Below are 24,761 nucleotides of genomic sequence, written 5' to 3'. Positions count from 1 at the left end.
TCTTTAAAACACAAAACCCAAAGTCTGAAAACCTTGAACGCCTAAGCCTTAAACAAAGCCTGAAAACCCTAAGCCTGAAACCACCACGTCTGAAACCCCTTAAGCCTAAACCCCAAAGCATGAAAACCCAAAAGACTAAAAGCCCTAAGTCTGAAAACCTTTAAGCTTGGAAAACACAAACCCCTGAGAGTAAGACCCTGAACCCCTAAACCCTTAAGACTGAAAATCATAAAACTTTGTTAAAAGCCTAAATCTGAAAACCCCAAGTCCGAAACTTTGAAGCCTGAAAAGCCCTAAACCTCCAGGCCTGAAAACCCTAAGCTTGCAAAGCATAAACTCCTGAGACTGAAGACCCGAAACCCTTAAGCCTAAAAGCCCTCAGCCTCAAGCCCTAAAACCCTCGACGCCTGAGCCTGAAAAAGCCAAAAGACCTCAGCCTGAAAAGCCGAACCCTGGAACTCCTAAACGCCAAAGCCTAAAAATCCTCAACCCCTAAGCCTAAGCGCTTAAACCTGAAATCCATACACCTGGAAAACTCTAAGCCTCAAAGCCTGAAACCCCTCAACGCCAAAGTCTGAAAAGCCTAATCCTGAAACCCTTCAGCCTGAAAACTCCAAGCCCCTAAGCCTCAACACCCCTTAACCCTAGGTCTAAATACAGAAACCCTAAAGCTGAAACCCCTAAGCCTGAAAACTCCAAAACCCAGACTCTTGAAAACCCTAAACCTGAATCCCTAACCCCTTAGCCTGAACTCAAAGCCAAAAAGCCTTTACCAAAGGCACCACTCACAACTAACCGTAACCCCTGGCGCTAACCCCCAAGACCTAACCCTAAGCTAATACCCCAACTCCCAACAACAAATCTTCACCTATTCCCCAAGCACTAGCCCTCAACCTGATCCTCAGCACCTAAACCTAACCACGATTCCCCAACCAATTGGACAAGAATAAAGACATTGACACAGAGAAACACCTTTGTTCAGTCAGAGAAATCTTTATTTATTCAGTTGTGCGTGTAGATATATTTAGATAGTAGGAGAGGCACAACTGGACCGCTATCAAGGGGACATGGCAGAGAATTATAGTTGCTTTGTTTTTGGGAGAATAACTTTTGAATTGGCTTCACAGTTTAGGGAGGTGGAGGGTAGGAGTTTGGACAACTTGTCCGGAGATGTCGGTTGTCCTTTAAGAAGTCTGTTGTAAGCTCGCTCTAAATTAAACCTTAAACCAACTTGGTGATTTAGTAAAGGGTATCAGTTGCAAGTATCAGAGAGCAATGATGTCACCTCATAGTGGGTGTTTTAAGGTCCTTGAGACTTTTGAAAGGCGCTGATAAATGAACTGTATTATTATTATTATTATTATTATTATTATTATTATTATTATTATTATTAAGGACTGCAAGTAAGTGGATCTTGGATATAAACCTTAGATTAGCAGCTTCATTTCACATCAGAGGAAAAAGTGATAGAATCATTCAAAGAAAATGGCCGACCAACCAAGAGATTGCCTCAGTCTATCGCCCTCCTTTCTTCCTATGTTAGCATACGCTGGGTAGGCAGTTAATAGTTTATAGTGTTTACCTGCATGAGCACTCGAGTGCTTCATATTGAGGCAATAGGGTTGATGCTAACATCTAATTTGATTCATGCAGCAAAACAACATGGACCCTCGGGGAAAATTGCCCTTTTCGTGTTTATTATGTTTGTTAAGTCATTCTAAGTGCCTTGGACGCTGCATCCAAGAGGACACTCAATTCATCTGTGCTGGATGTCATGCATATTAGCATATTTGACAAGAAATCTGACTTTTTGACTTTGGACAACGGTACTCAGAGTGAAGGCTATCGCTAGCAGCCATGGCTATCTTCAGAAGGTTGAAGTGGTCAAAGATGGTAATGCTACAACTCACCCAAGACCAGGATACATTGTTATTCTTCTACTGCCGGATTCTATACAGCAAAGCCAAAGAAGAAAGGCATAGAGGGTAAACTTTCCCAAGTCCAAAGTCTAGAAAAGGTGTGGCTTTGATTATTGCTCCGGTGGGACCACTTCCAGGAGAATTTGTAAGCATTTGTTGGTAGAATCTACGCACAGAAGAAGAAAAAAAATGTATATTAGTGAGCGGTTACAGACGCTCCCCACCTTACCAACGAGATACGGTAAGGTGAATTTGTTCGTAAGTTGCTTCAGCGCTATACAGTGATACCTCAGCTTACGAATGCTTTAGCTCACCAACACCAACGCCGAACGGACATTGAATTCGCAAGAATATCATCTTGGCATACAAACTAGTTTTCGGCAGACGAACCAAACAACACTGCGCCACGGTGGCTGGCGGACTAGTTTTTCTCACCACCTATCTTGGACTGCAGATGTGGTTTGTTGTCGAGTGGAGTATTTTTGCTATGATTGGACCGAAAAAGACCCCACCACAGGCTAATGTTAAGCCAAAGAGGACACAAAAGAAAATTACGGTCGAGCAGAAGAAGGAGCTCATCAAAAAACACCAACGAGATGTGCGTTTGTGTGACTTCCGTCCCAGTATCAAGTATACTAAGTCAACCATTGCTACATGTGGCTATGTGTGTGTTTCTGTGTTGTCTAAGCAACGGTCTCAGGCAATAGAAGAGGTTGAAAAAACTTCTGTTGATCTGGATGAAGAAAAAGCAGCTAGCAGGGGACAGTGTGAGTGAGGGTATTATCGCCGAGAAATCACGGCAACTTCACTTGGATAACATCAAGAGGCAACTACATCAACGACCGTCACAAAGGTAAATAAAACGACTTTATTATATAGTACAGTTTATTTCTTTAAATACACTACAATAATACATTTATTATACATAAAAGGGTGTATTTTGTGTAGTTTTAAGGCTTATTTAGTAGAAAATTATGGTTTATGGGGACCTGGGGACGGATTATTCTCATTTGAATGGTTTCTTATGGGAAATAAATGTTCGGCAGAAGTACTTTTGGCCTTACACACACTTTCTGGGAACAAATTCAGTTCGTGAGCTGAGGTATCTGGTTTCACAGTCATAATGAAGGCCAAGGAAAATGCTGACACTACAATATGGCCTGCAATTAAATTGACTTTGACACTCCGGATTTTAATTGGATTCATTCATTCAATTTCATTTAAAGGACAACCGACACCACCGGACAAGTTGTGTCCATAATTTGTAAAATGGCTTCAAATGACTTCTACTGAACGTATTTGAATAAGATTCCACCGCATATAGCTTTATTTTACGTTTTAAGACTCACGCTGAATATTCCGGAAGTCTTGTTTTTGAGTTGGTGACGAGTCCGTACGTGACGTCACTGAAGGAACGCCCCTGACCGAAAAAAAAGGACACATTGTAGCAGTCCTTCCATCACGTCAATGCATTTTGCTGTACTTGTTTGGTCTGAAAATGTCGTGTTGCACCAAAAAGAGGCAGACGAGGGCGACCAAGCTCCATGGAAGGACTTTATCAGCCTGTGGAAACGGGCTAATTAATTTCTCACAGGAGCTTGGACGCCATTTTCTACCTCTTTTTTGGTGATCTGTTTCCCCCTAATGTTGCCTCAAAAAGACACGGAATAAATTCTTTAATGGATTGCAAACATGTATGCTTTACTCTTCAGAACTATTTGAATCATATTCATAACTGGATGTGTAACAAGAAAGCATATTCTCCCAATCTGAAGCCCTTGTTCTGATTCTGCAGCAATGCAAGACGTTTTGGCGTGACATCACGATCTGGGGGCGGGACTTTCTGAAAATGCCCAATTCGCAGCTCAATTTTTTGCAGATTTTGGACACTCAAAGTCATTTTTATTGCTGTTTTGCATTTGACTAAAAATATCAGACTGCGTGTTTTGGCTATTTTAGATGCTATCAAATGTTTTTCTGATGTCAGTTAGGAAACAAAAAAGTGATGTCGGTTGTCCTTTAATGATGTGTTTTACTGGTTGAGACTTACTTAAAGCCCTTTGTAACCACTTGGGCCTGCGGTCCATGTGTATAATCACGTAGTAAGCTGGGATCCCTGTCAGGGAAATGGCAAAGCCAATGCCTGTGTTGAGCGGATCTGAGTACAGTGACAGGAAGACCATGAAGAAACAAGTCAGGCTGAACACCACTGGGATGAAAATCGGCACCTGGGCACAAAGCAGGAGTGAATGTCTTGACAAACAATTCATCGTCAGATAACAATGTCACATTTTCACTCGATTTGATTTATTTCTTTCATCTGTCCATGATTGCTTTACAATCACATTTTTGTGGCACTGGTGATTTTCGTCAAACTCAGCCACGTGTCTTGACAAGATCCTTCCCTTAACCGATTTGGTGGGGTGAGGTTCAATTTGGATCCTTCGTACAATAGCCTGCTTAGGCAACATAGGATTAGTCATGCCGATACCAGGGCAAATTGGGCAATCAGCCCGGTCGTCAGTCAGGACAATAGAAGCTATCAGTGGAGCAGCAGGGATTAGTCCTCTGCTCCCCCCAACCTGAGAGCAGGGACCTATCATAACAGTAAGTATAGGGCCGAAACTACCAGTAAGACTTTAGTTTGCTGACGAAGCTTCTTGGATGAGAAGCGAAACGTCCGACACCTTCAAAGAAGTGCAGATGACGGCTGAAGAAACCTTTTCGTCTTGATAAGATGTTCCGCCCGTACTGGGATCACCAAGGATCGATAAATCGAGTAGCCCGCTAGCCTGTTTTAAAATTGAGCGATCTGTCATCTTAACCCTAACCCATCACTTCTTGGAATTTTGTAGAAGTGATTGGATGTACCTTTATTCGTCTCACAGTGGAGAAATTGACCATTCACAGCAGCAAAGTTATGAAAGGAAGAGGAAAGGATTGAAAGAAGTAGAAAAATAAAATAAAGGAGCTGCTGGAAAGGCAGCCACGCTCGCGGCGCCATCTTGAAGTAAAAAAAAAATAATAATAATATGACAACACAAAGACACAGAGTCATTCATTCTTCAGCACTCGCTGTACCCTCTTTGTGACATGAAGCAGCTCTAGGTGAAAGAGGAGAGGATCAAAGGGTCCTTTTCAGAAACTGATCAGGGACATCATGGTGGAATGTGCACGTCTACTACGAGCTAAATAATAATAATAATAATAATAACAATAAAAACAATCCATTTAGTTTCTAAGCGCCTTTCAAAACTCTCAAGGTCACTTTACAGTCACAGGATCAGTTCTTTTTCTGTTGGGGAGCAGCGGCAGCCACACGCGCCAGTGTTCACTCAACCTGGAAGTAACTCAAATCGAGACAAAGCTAGTTAGCTAGCCAATCGATAGCTGATAGGTAGCCAGCTAGATAGGTAGCCAGCCAGCTAGATAGCTAATAGATAGATAGCCGGCCAGGGAGCTAGATAACTAGCTAGCGAGATATGTAGCTCGATAGCTCATCATACATTTGGATTTCATAGGGGTTTTGTTCCTTTTCTTTTTTGGGCGGGGGGGTTGTTTTGTTGATTGTTGACAAAATGAAGATGAAATTGCAGCACAAATCATCAGTGATTCATCCATCTATTTTCCGATCCGCTTTTGTGTGTCGCGGGGGGTGCTGGAGCCGATCCCAGACGTATCCCAGGGAACACCCTGAACTGGCGGTCAGCCAACCGCAAGGTTCACAAGGACGCAAGGACGATCAACCATTCGTACTCACAGCCACGCCTAAAAATGTGTCAATACTGACCTTAAAGGGGCGTGGCAGGTCAGGGCGGGTGTATCGAAGGTAGATTAAGCCAAGTACCACCACACCAATTGATAACCAGCGCAGAAAGCTCATGAAGTTTAACAGGCTGTAGATGTCTCCCAGAAACAGCTGGAGCATGGTCAACGGATACTGCACACAACGTTTGAAACATTGTAGAACTCATGTTCAATACATTAAGAGCAATACATATATACCGTATATACACTGGTACCTCGGCTTACGAACGCTTTAGCTAACAAATTTTTCACCTTGCGAACGTTAAATTCGGGAGAATATAATCTTACAAACTATTTTTCGGGAAACACACGGTGCGCCACAATGAGTCATGTGTCGTTTGCGAACGAGCCGTTTTTTGTAGCTGGATCTTTGAAGTGAACGAAGCTGAAAATGGTAGCCGGCTTCTTTCCTCCTATATTCCCCACTCCCAGTCTTTGGTTAAAGCCGCACGTGATTGGTCAAGATCCGTGGTAGAGGTGGGAGGGGACACACGCAGCAGTGAGGAGGAGGGGAGTGAGCACATAAACAAAGAAAAAAAATGGATAGAAAACAGTGAAATTTGGACTTGTTTCAACTTTATTCATAGTTCCAAGGCAGAGTGTAGACTGCAAGGTTAAAATATGCCATCAATCAGGCTCCACAAATAACCCGCACAAGCCATCAGTTCAATTTGAAATGAAAAGACAAGCAAGGGAACCAGCTATCAATGAAGTTCCTCGTGGGTCTGCTTGCATCTGTTGCAATATAACAACTTTCAAGATGTACAACGCAGAGCTCCTTGAGACACTTGATGCAAAAAGCTATCAACCCATAAACAGAACACAATTGATGAGGAACAGGGTAAAATTATCACAGAGAAAGCACGGCAACTTCACTCGGATATCTTCAAGAGGCAATCTGGAAGTTCGTCATCCACTGATGATTTCAAGGCTAGCCACGGATGGTTTGAAGAAGGCTACGTTCCTCATCAAGTGTTTAACGCTGATGAAGCCGGCCTTTTTTGGAAAAAAGATGCCGAACCGGACTTTCATTACACAGGAAGAGAAGTCCGTCCCTGGGCACAAGCCTATGAAAGGTAGGCTAACCCTCCTTCCTACAGTCCTTATGGAATGTGACTTTCCCTCCCACCTCCTCCCACTCCATTCCATCAAGCCATCAACGACCATCACAAAGGTCAATAAAACCACTTTATTATACAGTACAGTTTATTAAATTACAATATCACAGCACATTTATTATACGTAAAATAAGGTATATTTTGTGTTTTATGGGGACCTGGGAACAAATTATGCTCATTTTAATGGTTTCCTATGGGAAATTAATTTTTGGGATACACACTTTTCGCCTTACACACTCTGTCTGGGAACCAATTAAGTTTGTAAGCCAAGGTATCACTGTTTACCCCACCATTCTTTCTGTGCCAACAATGCATGCTTGCATCGTGGTTCTATCAACTTTGCCTTTCAATCAGAAAATGACCTTAAAATGTACTATTTTGTTGTCAGTGTGTTGCACGTGCATGACACTTTTTTTAACATGGATGAACTTAGCTGTAGTAAACTAACCAATATAAGGACGGCGGCTATCGGAGTGTTTCTCCGAATATGAATCATGGAGTAAACCTCAGGTAGTTGTCCTTCACGTGACGCCACCAAGAATGCTCTGCAAAAACAGACATACATTTATTTACTTTCTGAAACTATCCATCCATATCATGATGATGACGACTCAGTTCGGGTCACAGAGGCGGCAGCTCCAGCACAAGCTATATGTCCTTAGCCACTTTGTTTAGCTCTTCCCTGGGAGGGCCAAGCCACCCAGCACACATACTTTATTTGCCCAAGATGTCAGGACTCTTCCTGGGGCTGCCATCGAGTGAGATATGCACGGAACATCTTGCCAGAAAGGTATCTCCATCCATCCATCCATCCATTTTCCAGACCGCTTTATCCTCATTAGTGTCGCAGGGGTTTCCGGAGCCTATGCCAGCCGTCTTCTGGCACGAGGCACCCAGAATTGGTTGCCAGTCACTCGCAGGACAGAGACAAACAACCACTCACACATAGGGACAATTTAGAGTGTTCAATCAGCCTGTGGGAGGAAACCGGAGGACATAGAGAAAACCCACGCGGGCCCAGGAAGAGCATACAAACTCAGTTTTGTGCATCCTCTTCTCTCACACCAGCTCCCCTCATGTCCTCTTTGACCACATCCATAAACCTCCACTTAGGTCTTCCTTTCGGTCTCCTGCCTTGCAGTTCAAGGCTCAGCATCCTTCTCCCGATATAGTCGCTCTCTCTCATCTGGACATGTTCAAACCATCTCAGTCTGGTCTCTCTGACTTCCTCACCAAAGCTTCTAAAACAGTGGTTCTTAATCTTTTTGGAGGCAAGCCACCAGTTTCATATGCTCATTCACCAAACCCTTCTTTCAATGACTATGCCCACAATCTGCAGACTACTGTAGACTGAGGCAAGGATCTCTGCGGTGGAGGATCCACCGAACACCTGAGAATGACTCACTGAACCCCTAGGGTTCGATCGAACACAGTTTAAGAACCTCAGTTCAAATATGAGTTGTTCCTCTGATATACTCATTTCTGATCCTATCCAACCTGGTCACTCCCAAAGAAAACCTCAACATCTTCATCTCTGCTATCTCCAGCTCCGCTTCCTGTCTTTTCTTCAGTGGCACCGTCTCCAGTCCGAACATCATGGCTCGTCTCGCCACAGTTTTATCCACTTTTCCTTTTATCCTAGCTGAAACCCTTCTATCACGCATCACACCTGACATTTTTCTCCAGCCGTTACACCTTGCCTGGACATGCTTCTTCACCTCTTTTCCACACTCTCCATTGCTCTGGACAGTTGACCCCAAGTATTTAAAACCTCCACCTTCTTGATTTTTTCTCCCAGTAGCATCATTCTTGTACTTGGGTCCCTCTCATAATATTGGCCCTACTGTACGACATCAATCTACAATAATGTAACCTTGCAAAGTGTGGCCCCAACTTGGAAACGGTCAGTTATAGGTTCAGAAACTACTTCTACTTTGAAGGAGATATGGAAACGTACAAGAGCTGATGCTTTAATTCAGTCAAGTAAAGTGATGTGACAGAAGATTTAAAAATGTCTTTCTGGTTATGTGTGGTATTTGCCGACAGATGAATGAAGGTGTTTGAAAACTGCAGTTCTTGAACCTCTAACTCAGTGGTTCTTAACCAGGGGTTCGTTCGGTGGGTCCTCCGCCACAGAGGTCCACCCCTCAGTCTAGACTGCAGTTAGTAGGCACGGACATTGGAAGAAGGGTTCGGTGAATGAGCATATGAAACTGGTAGGGTTCGGTGCCGCCAACAAGATTAAGAACCACTGCCCTAACTTAAGCGCCGTTAAAGATTTAAAGAATCCTGGAACATAACCTCTTTCCTTTCATACACAACTGAAAATGAAGGAACTCTGGATGTCCACTTAAATTGTAAATCAAGGAAGTAGGATTTTACAGAGGTTTGTAAAGTTTTATGTCAGTCAATTGCATACCACGCAGGAAGCTAAAATGCTCTCCAAATAAAAGAAAACTGTACCTCGACAGGGCCAAGAGGGAACCGTTCATGGAGCCGTAGCACGACATGGCCACAAATACTGGCACTGCTAAAGAAAAGTCCCCCATCAACTTCTTTGCAAATGTCTGTAAATAAGGAAATGACGTGAAAACAAAGTAAGACTTAATTTCTGTGTCAGAGATGTTCGATCGGACACTGTGGACAAAGGCGCAAATTCTGCAGCCCACTGCCAAGCTATTTATTGAGAGTATATGCAAATTGAAGTGATACATTAGTAAAACATAGTTTTCTTGATAAGCATACCGCGCCCCTGGGTGTTCTAAGCGCGAACAGCTGGCCAGATCTCCTAGATGTAGATGATGGATGATGGTGGATGGATGGCTGATGATGGATGGATGATGATGGATGGATGATAATGGATGGATGGAATGAAGATGGATGATGATGACGATAACGCTAACGATAACAATAACAATAAAAGCAATAATAATAAGACATTTCATTCATAAACACCTTTCAAAACACTAGAAAACGTTACAGTCAGAATAATAAAACCACAGTTAAAACTATAAATAACAAAGAGGAGATCAATCAAAACGAGAATGCGATAAGTGGGTTTGGAGATCAGACTTGAGGGTGCGAAGAGAATGTTGGGTGAAGTGAGTTGGGGCTCAGAGGTGGAGGGAAGGTGAAGGATAGGAAATTTGAAGAAGGTCAAGGAATAGCAATATATTAAGTAGGTGAAAATATGCAGACCAAGTTCTGTTATAAATATGGGAGTGGCGAGATAGTGAGATTTCGAGGAGTATTATCCCTGTTCTTCAGAATCATTTTTACTATTGGCCAACTGTGCAGAACACACAAGGAATTTGATTTTGGTAGAACACGCTGGACTAGTATCATCATAAGAAAGACATGACAAATAAATATGGAGGACACTAATTTAATCTAATCTAATCTAATGTAATCTAATTTAATCTAATCCCTGAAAGGACAACCGGCACCATTTTTTTTGTTTTCTAACTGACATCCGAAAAACGTTTTATAGCATGGATTTTTCCTGAAGTCTACTATTATCTCTACCATGTTGAGTGTTTTCGGCTCTAGGTTGTGTCGGCAGCATCAGAGATCGAGCTGCTCCACTGGTTGTCGGTACCCAGAAACTTGAAGGTCTCTGTACGGTAGAAACAGGGCAGTTGGATAGTGTGAGGGGCAGCTGTCGTGCTGGAGTTTTCCTGAAGTCTACTATCATCTCTACCGTCTTGAGTGTGTTCAGCTAGCTCTAGGTTGTGTCGGCAGCATCAGAGCTCCATCTGCTCCACTGGTTGTCGGTACGCAGACTCGACCGTGGTGTCATCCGCAGACTTTAGGAATTTTACAGCTGGGTGCGTTGAGGTGCAGTGGTTTTTGTAAAGGGAGAAGAACAGTAGAGAGAGGACGCATCCCTATAGGGTTCCAGTGCTAGTGGTGCATGTTGATGAGATTTTTCACAGGTCAATGGCTGTTCTTGGGGGACACACCGAGCTGGAGAAGTTTGGGGGTGAGGAGTGATGGCATTGAACGAAGAGCTGAAGTCCACAGACAGGATCGTTGCGTAGGTTCCCAGACAATAATGCATGAATTTCACTGAGATCATCGTTTGAGGATGAGTGGCATAAAATAAAGTGCAATGAAACCAAAGGGATTTGAGTTTGTAATTCAGTGTTTACCACAGCAACTGCTTCTGAGGACAGAACCTCCTCAACTGACATTACGGTGTAGTAGGCCACATTAATCAGCACATAGCAGGTTGTCACAATCGCCATGGAGATACAGATAGCCAAGGGTAAGGTCCTGAAACATAAGCGTTCACTGTTATACTCGCGTACTAAAAGTCAAATCAGTGTGTTAACAGAATTGTTTTGGTAATCGGCGTGATACGTTTTAAAGGACAACCGACACCACTTTTTTGTTTCCTAACTGACATCAGAAAAACAAACACCAATAAAAATGAGTTAAAGTGTCCCAAAACTGCCACAAAATGAGCTCAGAACTGGCGAGATTGAGAAAGTCCCGCCCCCTTGTTCGTGACGTCACGCCAGGACGTCTTGCCTTGCTCAAGAAACAAAACAATGGCTTCAGATTGGGAGAAGATGCTTTCTTGTTACTCATCCAGTTATGAATATGATTCAAATAGTTCTGAAGAGGAAAGCATAAATGTTTGCAATAGATTAAAGAAGTCCTTCCGTATCAATTTGAGCCGTCTGGACTCCAATGTAGCGTCCCAGAAAATGCACAAGATGGCGCACAAGCTCCGTTGGAAATGGGCTGATTTGTCTGCTGGCAATTTGTGTCAACTAGTATCAAATAGTAGTCTCGGTGCAACACACAACGATTCACCATGGCGTTATTTATGTGTTTTCCTTCTAATTTCGCCATCAACACGAAGTTTTCAGACGAAAAAAAGTACCCAAAACGCATTGTGCGTCACTTTCTCGGTCAGGGGCGTTCCTTCCGTGACGTGACGTCATGAATCGTCATCAACTCGAAAACAAGACTTCCTGATTATTCAGCGCGAGTCTTAAAAGGTAAAATATAGCTATCTGTGGTGGAATCTTTGTAAAATATGCTCAGTAGAAATCATTTGAAGCGATTTTACAAATTATGGACACAACTTGTGCAGAGGCGTCGGTTGTCCTTTAAGGGGGAGTTGCTTTTACATCCATTTATGATTCTTTTGACTTAACAAAATGAATCAGGAGCCCAATGCTTCCAAATACAAAAACTTTTTTTATCATGACTTGCAGAGTTTTGACATGAACAATATGTCCCTTATAGACATGGTGGAAATGGCTTGGGGATGTTTGTCAAACAGTTTTTTTCTGTTGTTTTCAACAAATCTGCATTTTATTGCAAATTCAGGTAACATCCAAGTTACGAGCGGATTCGGTTCCGTCAAAACGGTCGTAAGTGGAAATCCTTTCAAAATGGCCGACGTGACGTTTACACGACAGGATAGTATACGATGTCATTCTGTTGTTTTAGAGCAACATTTTCTATTGAATACGATTATATACCAAACTGTCTACAGTTCATTTATAAATCGTGAGGTAAAGCGTTTGTAAACTGAGGTATCACTGGATGTTCTTAAATCAAGGGAAATGACCAAAGAATTGAAGAATCCTCTTGAATCCAACAGAAATTCATGTCTCACTTTCAGCCTTGAAGTGATTGAAAGGCTGACCAAGTCTGGGCTGCTTGATGAGAATTTATATACATTTTAAAACAGGTATGTAAACTTACCTCTCAGGATTATGAACTTCTTCTGTAACAAAATTGAGGTAGAACCTGGAAAACACATCACCTGCATGATTAGCAACATGAGCGCTTGGTGGCATATGAAGTACAATTGTCACACATTCCCCAAATACCTTGTACATTTCTCTACTGCCAGACTAATAAAGGCTAATCCAATTCAACCCAATAATAATAAACTAACTTCATACCTAAAATTTATATACCCAATCGGGCAGTTATGGTTCAAATCTCGAGTGGGGCTATGAGTCTATCATTTCCATTCATAAAAAAATTAATACATTCTGTTTTTCACCCTCTTCAGGGGTCCCCACGATGAATCGGTGTCCTTCATCTAACGCGGTTTTGTGCAGCCTCTTCTCTCACACCAGCTACCTTCATTTCCTCTTTGACCACATCCATAAACCTCCACCTAGATCTTCCTTTCGGTCTCCTGCCTGGCGGTTCAAGACTCAGCATCCTTCTTCCAATATAGTCACTGTCTCTCCTCTGGACATGTCCAAACCATTTCAGTCTCTCTGACTTTCTCTCCAAAGCCTCAAATATGAGTTGTCCCTCTGATATACTCCTTCCTGATCCTATCCAACCTGGTCACTCCCAAAGCAAACCATCTTCATCTCTGGATGAGAAGGTTTCTTCAGCCGTCATCTGTACTTCTTGGAAGGTGTCGGACGTTTCGCTTCTTATCCAACGTCCGACAGATTCAAAGAAGTCCAGTCCAAACATCATGGCTCACATGGTAACCCTTCTGTCACACATCACACCTGACATTTTTCTCCAGCCGTTCCAGCCTGCCTGGACACACTTCTTCACCTCTTTTACACACTCTCCATTGCTCGGGACAGTTGGCCCCAAGTACTTAAAATCCTAAATGTTTTTCACCCTCTGACTTGGTTTAATACGCTATGTTAAATATTGACCTGTATATATCCACTGAAGTACTTTGTAAGGATCTACACCAGACATGTCCAGCTCCAGGCCTGGAGGGCCACTCTGCAAACCCGATTCAGATGATCAGCTCATCAGCCAGCTCTGAAGGAGCATCAAAACGGTCCTGATGATTTGAATCGGGTGCATTGGTCCTGGAAGATCTGGAAAAAGGGCAGGACAGTGGCCCTCCAGGCCTGCAGCTGGACATGTCTGGTGTAGATCATGTGTAGACCTTGGACACCCCTGATCTACACAATGGCCAATGATGGTAGTCTGGTACAACCGCCTGAATGGGCTGCGAGCGGCATAGGCTCGGTTCCTACTCGTTGGACATGTCGATGTGGGTGTGACTCGTTGTTTGTCTCGATATGTTTCCCGCGACTGACTGGCAATCATTTTGGTGTGTAGTTTGCCTTCCGCCCAACGTCAGCAGGCATCGCCTCCAGCAATACCCGCAACCCTGTCAAATTCCTTGTGTGTTCTACATACTTGGCAATAAAGATGATTCTGATTCTGATTCTGGTGATGACTCCATGATCCGGCACTTCATACGTACCATCCAGCGTATGCGTACATCCCGGAGTAGAAGGCCAGGGGTAAACTTGACAGTTTTACGTTGTTTAGTTGAAAGGCATCCTCGAAGTTGTGTGTTTCCCCTATGTGCACAGACACACACATAAAAAGGCATGGGAAGATTTTAAGCAAGGTGAGAAGGTGAGAGGAGAGCAGGACAATACAATTTAATACAGCAGTACATTTGCACCTAAAAGCTAGCAACCACTCATTTGACGACATTTGAGGTTAAAATCTTAGCGAAAGAAAATAGATGCTTTGAAAGGGGAGTCAAAGAAGATATTTTCATAAAACAGCAAAATCCTTCACTAAATCGCCATGGTGGGATGAGGTTCAATTTGGATCGTTCGTACAACAGACTTCTTAGGCAACATAGGCTTAGTTATGCTGATGAGGTGATACCAGAGTAAATGGGGCAATCAGGCCAGTCGTAGACCTCATACTCAGGGAGGACAATATAAGTAATCAGTCAGGACAATAGAAGTAATCAGCGTAGCCGCAGCGAGTAGTCCTCTGCTCCCCCCAACCTGAGAGCAGGGACCAATCATCGCAAAGTCTGGCACCGCCACATCTAGACAGTAGGGATGTATATAGGGCCAAAACTACCAGCAAAAAAAAAACAGTAGCTCGCTGACGAAGCCGCTTGGATAAGAAGTGAAATGTCCGACACCTTCGAAAAAGTACAGATGACGGCTGAAGAAACCTTTTCATCGATGGAACACTCCTGTATGACTGAGAGCTTACGCAGACACAATTCAATACAGAGTTAAAAACTTTAGGCTCTCTTTAAAAATGTTAATTCCTAAGCTATATGTGTCTGGAGTTATCTGAGCTTGAAATGAGGGCAGCTGTCCAAAATACATACATATTGATTTTTATAGCACTTTAACAACGGCTGAAGCTGTAACAAAGCGCAAACGTGGACATAAGACAAACGCAGACCCCTCGTGGAAGGTAAAAAAAACCAGCGCTTTATCAGCTCCCCCGCAAGAAAAACCAAACAAATTCGGGAATGACGCTCCCGGTCACATTTTTCAATTCCCGAATAGATTCGGGAATTGGGAGCGAATGAGTTAATCTTTCATCGTATCAGCACCTTCAGCACTGAGGGTGGTTACTTCCTGTGAATCTCGTCCCTTTTGTCACGTCAACAATGATAACAAGATGAAATGTGAGTTCTCGTAGCTTTTGGGCTGAGATGGAACTTGTCCTACCTTTGAACAATTGGTAGAGTCCAGGAATGACGATGGCACTGATGGCCACCAGCTTGCAGATAGTGAAGAAGATTTGGATCCGCGCCGTCCAGATCACACTCGTACTATTTGTGTACATGACCGAGGCTATGGAGACAGAGAGAGTCACGTAACACTCAAATGACGTGGAAATAGCACATTTTACAATGTCTGGTTCTATGAAATGAACCCTGTTGCTCTCACTACCATTTATTCACGTTTTCAGTGGATTCCTGGACAATAAGCTTGATCATGATTGATTGTGAATGATTTTAATACAGTGATGCCTCAGCATACGAACGCTTTGGCTCACGAACTTTTGGCATCCCAAACATTAAATTTCATCGATGAAAAGGTTTCTTCAGCCGTCATCTGTACTTCTTTCAAGGTGTCGGACGTTTCCTTTCCAGTCCAAGAAGCTTCGTCAGCAAACTAAAGTCTTACTGGTAGTTTCGGCCCTATACATACTGCTATGATGGGTCCCTGCTCTCAGGTTGGGGGAGCAGAGGACTAATCCCTGCGGCTCCACTGACGGTTTCATTTGTCCTGACTGACGACTGGCCTGATTGCCCACTTTGCCCTGGTATCACCTCATCAGCATGACTAATACTATGTTGCCTAAGCAGTCTATTGTTCGAACGAGCTATCAGTGGAGCCGCAGGAATTAGTCCTCTGCTCACCCCAACCTGAGAGCAGGGACCTATCATAGCAGAGTCCGGCACCGCCACGTCTGGACAGTAGGGATATATATAGGGCCGATAGATACTACCAGTAAGACTTTAATTTGCTGACGAAGCTTCTTGGATGGGAAGCGAAACGTCTGACACCTTCAAAGTACAGATGACGGCTGAAGAAACCTTGTCATCGATGGACCATTCCTGTACGACAGAGAGCTTCCACAGACGGGAACATTAAATTTGCGAGCATATAGTCTTGGTTGACGAACTAGTTTTCGGCGGACGAACCAAAACGCACAGCGCCATGGTGGCTGGCGCACTAGTTTTTGTCACCTCCTTTCTTGGAGTGCAGACGTGGTTTGTTACCGAGTGGGGTACTTTTGCTATGATGGGACAGAAAAAGACCCCAGCACAGGCTAGTGTTCAGACGAAAAGGACACAAAAGAAAGTAAACGTGAATGAGGTGTGCGTTTGTGTGTATTGGCGTACCAGTACGCTAAGTCGACCATTGCTACGTGTAGCTATGGGTGTTTCTGTGTTGTCTAAGCAACCGTCTCAGGCAATAGTGAGTGTCTTGTTGAACAATGTTATAGGTTAGTAGTTAAATGTTTATTTAAAAAATGAATAACTGCCGAAATGACTCTCAGCTCATCTACTCCAACATGAAAATCACAAAGTTGCTATCTTGCTTATTATTTATCTAGCTATCTATCTATCGAGCTGGCCATCGATCCATCCATCCATCCGCTATCTCTTAGCGAGCTAGCTGGCTATCTATTAGTGATATAGCTAGATAGCTATCTATCTATTAGCTAGCTAGTTTTCTATCTATTTGAATTACTTCTGGGTTAAGTGAACTCTGGCGCGTGTGACTGCCGCTGCTCACCCACAGAAAATTTTATCCAGTGACTGTAAAGTGACCTTGAGAGTTTTGAAAGGCGCTTATAAATGAAATGTATTATTATTAATAGAAGAGCTTGAAAAATGATGATGATTAGGATTAATGAAAAGCAGCTAGCAGGGGACAGTGTGAGTTGATTTGATTTTGTTTTTTATTGTGAGCGCCACATTTTGATGACCAGGAGACAAAGCATGCAATTCCAGATCACAGTTTCTTCTGTGATGCTACACACACACACACACACGCACGCCAATAAAATTTAGATTTATGAAAATTAGTCACTCTTAACTAGTGCTGTAATAAAAAAACAAGAGAATAATACATACTGAGGCCAACGGCTGTGACCAATTTGACAGCAGTCGGCGGAATATCACAGGGCATAAACAAAGGTTCGAGAATGTACTGGCCAAAAGCCAGACAGACGACGGCCATTCCCGCAGGTCTGTAGAAGACAAAGACATTAAGGTACCGGTAAATAAATTCATAGACATGCGATACATTTTCTAGAAAGCATCCAATGTGAAATAAAGTGACACCTGCGCCGACGTACGTTTCAGCTCACGCGGTTTTCGCCTGACGAACATTAAATTTGCAAGCATATAGTCTCGGCTGACAAACTAGTTTTCGTCACCCCCCTTCTTTGAGTGTGGACGTGTTTTTTTTTAACTACTTTTGCTATTATGGGACCAAAAAAGACGCAACCACAGGCTAGTGTTAAGCCTAAGAAGACATTAAAGACAATTATGGTCGAGCAGAAGAAGAAGATCATCGAAAAACACCAACGGGGTGTGCGTTTGTGTGACTTAGCGTCCCAGTACCAGTACGCTAAGTCCACCATTGCTACCATCCTTATGAACAAGGAAGCTGGCTAAAGGTGTTTCCAACGGACTCTCTTTTCAAACAGTAACTCCCTCACTCCTCTTTCCACTCCATTCCAGAAATAAATAATAATAATAATAATAATAATAAATGTCATTAAGCAGCACCTTGCAAAACTCTCAAGGACACTTTACAGTCACAGGATATTTTTTGTCTGCGGGTGAGCCATCAACGGCCATCACAAAGGTAAATAAAACGACTTTATTATACAGTACAGTTTATTACTTTAATTACAGTACAATATCCCATTTATTATACATACAATAAGGTATATTTTGTGTAGTTTTAAGGCTTATTTAGTCCAAAAATATGTTTGATGTGGACCTGGAAACGGATTATTCTCATTTTTAATTGTTTCCTATGGGAAATAAATGTTTGGAAGATGAACTTTTCGCCTTACACATATTTTCTGGGAACCAATGAAGTTCGTACGCTGAGGTATCACTGTACCTTACCTTCCCAAAACAAGCCGGCTGCCATTTTCTTGTTAAATCAACGGGCTCGTTCGCAAAGGACACATCACTTATTGCGGCAGCTCTGTGTGTATCCCGAAAAATAGTTTGTAAGCCAAGGTAAAATTGTCATCAATTTAACATTCGTAAACCGAAAAGTTCACAAGTCAAGAGGTTGGTAAACCGAGGTATCACTGTACAAGGTGATTAAATCCAATCACACGTTACCTGATCACAGTGATATCAGCCCATAGTTTCACAAAAGCCACGTGTGGACCAAAACATTCCAATAAGTATGTGTAATGCCCACCAGACTTCTTAATACACGTTCCCAGTTCAGCGTAGGACAAGGCTCCTAGGAAAAACAATGGTGACACGTTAGTCATCGAGACCACAAAGCATCGTTTGCTATTTGCAGTGCAGCTAGAAGTGGTTCTTCATCTTGTTGGAGGCACCAAATCCCACCAGTTTCATCGCGCTCATTCATCAAACCCTTCTTTCAATGACTATGCCCACAGACCACAGACCAGACTGAGGGGTGGACCTTTGCGGCAGAACATCCACCGACACCGACTCACCAAACTCACCAGTTTGTTGTTTCCGAAATGACATCAGAAAAACGCCAAAACATGCAGGCTGATATTTGTCGTCAAATGCAAAACACCAAGAAAAACGACTTAAAATGTCACAAAACTGCCACAAAATGAGCTCGGATATTCAGAAAGTCCCGCCCCCAGTTCGTGACGTCACGCCAGGATACTCCATCACAAACTGACGTGCTCCAGAATCAAAACAATGGCTTCAGAGAGTTCAGATTTGGAAAAAGATGCTTTCTTGTTCCTCATCCAGTTTGGAATATGATTCAAATAGTTGTGAAGAGGAAAGCATAAATGTTTGCCATCGATGACAGAAGTCCTTCCGTGTCATTTTGAGGCGTCTGGACTCTAATGTAGCACCCAGAAAATGCACAAGATGGCGCCCAAGCTCCGTTGGAAATGGGCTGATTTGTCTGCTGGGAATTTGTGTCAACTAGTATCAAATAGTAGTCTTGGTGCAACGCACACCGATTCACCATGGCGTTATTTATGTGTTTTCCTTCTAATTTCGCCATCAACGCAAAGTTTTCAGACCAAACAAAGTACCCAAAATGCATTGTGTGTCACTTTCTCGGTCAGGCGCGTTCCTTCAGTGACGTCACGTCAGGAATCGTCATCAACTTGAAAACAAGACTTCCTGAATATTCAGCGCGAATCTTGAAACGTAAAATATAGCTTTAATATGCGTCGGAATCTTTGTCAAATACGCTCGGTAGAAGTCATTTGAAGGGATTTGACAAATTATGGATACAACTTGTCCAGGGGGGTCGGTTGTCCTTGAAGAACTAGGGTTCGATCAAACCCAGTTTAAGGACCATTGGTATCGACTAAGATGAGGGTGCAGGTGCAGTCTTCACTCCTACCAGGTCAGTTTCCGATGGCACGAGGATACACATGACAACCTTCTTCTGGCAGGAGTTGCCGATAGTCCGGTCGAAAATGACCGCAGCTACCAGCAAATTTTAGTTCACTGACCAAGCTTCTCGGATGAGAAATGTTTGACACCTTCAAAGAAGTACAGATGACGGCTGAAGAAACCTTTTCACCGATGAAATATCGCGGAGTGGGAGTTTAACCCCCACCCCACCCCCGTGTGGAATTTGCACCTACGCACAAGCGCAAAAAATATGCTTGCACATCACACGTTGAATGCTACAAATTGTCCCCAGGGCTGAGTGTGTGGAAGGCGTGCTTGTTTTGTTTCTGTGTGATGAGCTGGCAACCGGTTCAGGCTGTCCCTCGACTACTGCCTGAAGACAGCTGGGATGGGCTGCAACACCCCCCACCCCTGCGACCCCGATGAGGTATAAGCGATTTGGAAGATGAATAAATATGTGCAGAATATATTTTGACATGCAGTATGTGGGTGTGTGTGTGTGTTTGTATGACTAGTCTTGTGAGGACCACTAACATTTGATACCATACGTAGTGAGGACATTTCTGACAAGTGAGGACCTTTTGGCCAGTCCGGTCCTCACAAGTTTTTCATTCTAAAGGCTTCCAGAGGGTCTCTCTATCTGCATCTGTTAAAGTTTCACAAAGGTCCTCATAAATTCACCCAAAATGATTTTTGGTGTGTATTTTCATTTCACTTGGATACACACACATTTTTTACTCACTGCATGTGTGTGTGTGTGTGTGTGTGTGTGTGTGTGTGTGTGTGTGTGTGTGTGTGTGTGTGTGTGTGTGTGTGTGTGTGTGTGTGTGTGTGTGTGTGTGTGTGTGTGTGTGTGTGTGTGTGTGTGTGTGTGTGTGTGTGTAAAATGATATTTGAACCAAATTCACTACAGGGGTGAGGACTTTGAATGTACCCATTCAGAAACCTCACTCCTGCTGTTATTTTAGTTTTAAGTCCACTTTTTATTTCTTTGTTTTTTATTGAAGTTGACGTGGGAAATGGGCTGACATTTAGTGCTCCAATGTAACACTAGTTCTCTAAACTTATCAGCAACATTGGTCCTCCCTCCTTATCAGGACCTCACAAAACCAACGAAACAGGAATGTGTGTGTGTGTGTGTGTGTGTGTGTGTGTGTGTGTGTGTGTGTGTGTGTGTGTGTGTGTGTGTGTGTGTGTGTGTGTGTGTGTGTGTGTGTGTGTGTGTGTGTGTGTGTGCACTCGTAAAATGTTAACGACGCACATAGCTTTGGAATGTGCTAGTAGATACAAGCAAATTAGTTTTGGTTGAGGAGAAAGGAAAGCTCTGGCGGCATGTCACAAGTTTGGGGACCGCCCCTCCGACCATAGAAATCAGAATCAGTTTCAGCTGTATTGCCAAGTATGTAGAACACAAGGAATTTGTCTCCGGTAGAACAAGCTGCACTAGTATCATCATCAAAAACAATTTGCAAAGAGGCACTATACAGTTCTATCTGTGTGACTTTTTAGAAGCCGTTTCAATGTCTGCTGGATTTGGTGCGCATGGATCAGTAGCTGGAAAAGGTGGTGGGCAGGGTGCGGAGGGTCCAGTAGGATTTTTCCGCACCCTTGTTTGGATTCTTGCGGTGTGCGTGTGTGTGTGTGTGTGAATTTGCAGGTTTTGGAGAAAAAAAATCTTCATTAACATTGCAATAATTTTCCAAAACTTCAATTGATTTCACAAAATAAATGTGGTTATCTTATTCTATGATATGTTATGAAAGTGTACTAAAAGTTTCATAAAGATTGAACAACAAATAAAGAAGTTATAAGAGTTTATTTGAACACACATGTTAGTTATGCATTTCCTGCTGAAGGCTCTCAGGGAGCACTCTACAAAGCTGGGCTGCAGGCTCTGCAGGCTCTGCAGGCCGTGGAGGAACAAATGCAAAATGCCCGCTAGGGAACAAACAGTTAAATGTGTTATGAATGTATTTGTGACCCGCGGCTATTGCCTGTCACTCTTTTTGGCATCCAGAATATTCTGTTATGAACTCATCGACAGGCAGACCGTGTGGAAAAAATGCGTCCACTCCAAGTGCCAGGGTTTTTGTCATTGGCACTGCTATTCCAGGATATATTTAGATGGGGGGGGGGGATTGTAAAATTGCCATTCGGATTTCCCGATCAGGCCTATTAGAAATTAATGTACTTTTCGCTGCCATCAAATTCATTCATTCATCTTCCTGAACGCTTTATCGTCAACAAGGTTGCGGAGTGTGCCCCGTTGTACTTTGGAGTGTTTGATCCGCCTGCCAGGTATGTTTTATTGGAATGTGGGAGGAAAGCCGCAGGGCCCGGAGAAAACCCACCCATGGAGATCATGCAAACTCCACCCGGGGAGGCCGGAACAGGATTTCAACTCATCATCTCTCGGCGTGCTAACAAAAGAAAAACTGCCCCCCCCCCCCCCTCACCAACACCAAATACAGTAAAGTTTCGTTATATCGATATTCTCGGGAGTCCGAAAAATATCGATATAACCGGGACTATCGATATATCCGACCCTGCGCGCATGTAATTTTCTCCTTGCGTTCATAGAAATAGTATCGTAATAAGCGGTACTATCCATATAACCGATATCGATATAACCAGACTTTACTGTAATTACATGTACGAATATACAGTGATAGCTCAGCTTACCAACGCTTCAGCTTACGAACTTTTCGCCTTACAAACATTAAATTTGTGAGAATATAATCTTGGCAAATGAACTAACACAGAGCGCCACAATGGCTGGCGGAATATTTTTCCACGCGCCATTTCTTTGAATGCAGACGTGGTTTCTCGGCGACGTGGTTTTGGGACACTTTCACTCATTTTGATTGGTGTTTTGCATTTGACTGAAAATATCAGCTTGCGTGTTTTGGCTATTTTAGATGCTATCAAATGTTTTTCTGATGTCAGTTGGGAAACAGAAAGTGGTGTCCGTTGTCCTTTAAAATCAGAAGTCTTTTGAAAGAATTCCAAATGGCTTTGTTTGATTGACAGGAGACGCAATTTGTGTGCCAGTTCTTGCAATGTTTTGGTTTTTTTTTTTCAGAGAGGCCATGAGGATTTCCAGTGGGAAAAAAAAGAGTCAATTGTTTTTGATTGGCTTCTTCTGAGGGGGCGGACAGACATTTGGCAAGCGTCGACGCCAAGTGACGCTAACGATTGGAGACAAACTCACCAAAGAGCGAAAGCACGCCGCAAGCGATCCAGACCATCAGAGACATCCCGACGCTGCCCGAGTTTTGTAAGATTCCTTTTGGAGAGATGAAGATCCCGGCGCCGATCATGATCCCCACAATGACGGAAATCCCCGAAAGCAACGTCACTTTCTTCCCCAGTTCCACTTTGGTGTCTTTCTCCTTGGACGATTGACCGGAAAGAACGGGATGTCCATTTTCATCCGCTGCGTCACCGGATAATCGTCTCTTCATCTTTTTTGGGCGAGCGGCGGTGGCGTGACGGACGACAAGTTGACTTTGAAAAACTAATCTGCCTTTGCGAGCGCGCAGTTACAAAAGCCGCAAATAAATTCCGTGGAGGGTGGGGGTGGGTCTTCCCTCTGGCTATCTTGCTTTCTTTCTCTTTCTCTGTCCACCCCCCTCCTCCTTTTCCTGCTACTTTGCGATTCATGCCAAATTGCCATTATTTCCCTGCATGGCCTCTGAGGCCTGATCCTGACCTCCATTTATTTATTTGCTTCTTTGTTTCATTTCAAAATCTTCCATGGGTCTTTTTTTGATCGTCCGGTCCCGTTTTCTTTGAAATGTTTCATCAGCTTTTGAGAGCGGAACCAAAACAAGCTGTGCCTTGGCAGTCGGGTGGTGTTTCAAGTTGGAATTTGTCATTGAATTGAAAGAAAACAAAACAACAAAATGGAGGTTGGTATTATTCAATAGAGTGATACCTCGGCTTACAAACTTAATTGGTTCCCAGACAGAGTGCGTAAGGCGAAAAGTGTGTATCCCAAAAAACAATTTACCATAGGGAACCATTAAAATGAGAATAATCCGTTCCCAGGTCCCCATAAAACACAATTTTCTAATTTTCTAAGCCTTAAAACTACAAAATAGACTTTAATTTATGTATAATAAATGTGATATGGTATTATAGTTAAAGAAATAAACTGCAATGTATAATAAAGTGGTTTTATTGACCTTTGTGATGGTCGTTGATGGCTTGATGCAATGGAGTGGCCGCTTTCCTCAGCAATAAACACTCGATGAGGAACGTAGCCTTCTTCTTTCACCATCTTGAGGACTGGTCCCTTGTAGGTGTTTTCTCTGTGATAATTTTACCTTGTTCCTCATCAATTGCGTTCTGTTTAGCTAGGTTGATAGCTTTTTGCAAGGGTACAGACGGCATGTGCGGGTTATTTGATGGGATATTTTAACCTTGCGGTCTACACTCTGCCTTTGAACTATCAAAGTTGAAATGAGTCCAAGTGTCACTGTTTTCTATCCATTTTGTCTGCCTGTCTCTTTAATGTTTAAACCACCTCCCCTCACTGCTGCCTTCTTGACCAATCACGTGGCTTTAACCGAAGACTAGGGGCGGGGAATAGAGGACAAAAAAAGCCGCTGCCGTTTTGTTGTTTGAAGAACGGGCTCGTTCGCGAACGACACATCAATCATTGAGGCAGCTCCGTGTACGAAAAAAAGGTTCGTATGCCAAGGTAAAGTTTGTATGGCAAGGTAAAACCTTCATCAATTTAAAGTTCGTAAACTGAAAAGTTCGTAAGCCAACGGCTTTGTAAAACCGAGGTATGACTGTATTCAATACATTGTCATTGTCAGTGCAACTCAACTCAATCACACTCTTGATTGGTTTTGTGAGGACCGAGCTGGAGGATTGTCTAAAAGACGCTAGCTGAAAGTTAGCTTGTCCTTGTGGGAAGCTTTAGTGTTAAATGAGCGTAAAAATGTCTATTTTCCTAAAAAAAAAAAAATTAACAAAATTTGAATTTCTTTTTTGTCATTAGCTGGCGTTTTAACAGCTGTCATTAGTTTTTTAATCAACTAGCGCCTATATTAG

At 43.0% G+C, this 24,761-nt stretch overlaps 1 protein-coding gene across 2 annotated transcripts; it reads right to left on the bottom strand.

The window, feature by feature from the left end:
* slc7a11 (solute carrier family 7 member 11) lies at positions 1–23,320 on the bottom strand. 2 transcript variants are annotated; one of them, XR_016114317.1, is made up of 12 exons: positions 22,909–23,320; positions 18,453–18,579; positions 17,220–17,335; positions 15,298–15,423; positions 14,067–14,166; positions 12,569–12,613; positions 10,996–11,119; positions 9,308–9,411; positions 7,293–7,389; positions 5,710–5,859; positions 3,970–4,077; positions 1–2,085 (listed from the first exon to the last, which is right to left on the bottom strand). XR_016114317.1 is itself a non-coding variant. In XM_088991214.1 (12 exons), exons 1-12 carry the CDS (start codon positions 23,159–23,161, stop codon positions 2,030–2,032), a joined length of 1,476 nt encoding a protein of 491 aa, XP_088847340.1. In that variant the 5' UTR covers positions 23,162–23,318; the 3' UTR covers positions 5–2,029. The 2 variants fall into 2 exon arrangements, 1 of the variants encoding a protein (XP_088847340.1); XM_088991214.1 differs by having other exon boundaries at positions 5–2,085; positions 3,970–4,147; positions 22,909–23,318.
* Positions 23,321–24,761: the final 1,441 nt, after the last annotated feature.

Source organism: Hippocampus bargibanti, linkage group LG02 (assembly GCF_051943395.1).
Source record: "Hippocampus bargibanti isolate YZ-2025 linkage group LG02, ASM5194339v1, whole genome shotgun sequence".
Taxonomy (NCBI): Eukaryota; Metazoa; Chordata; class Actinopteri; order Syngnathiformes; family Syngnathidae; genus Hippocampus; species Hippocampus bargibanti.
This window is presented reverse-complemented; position numbering and strand designations above follow the sequence as displayed.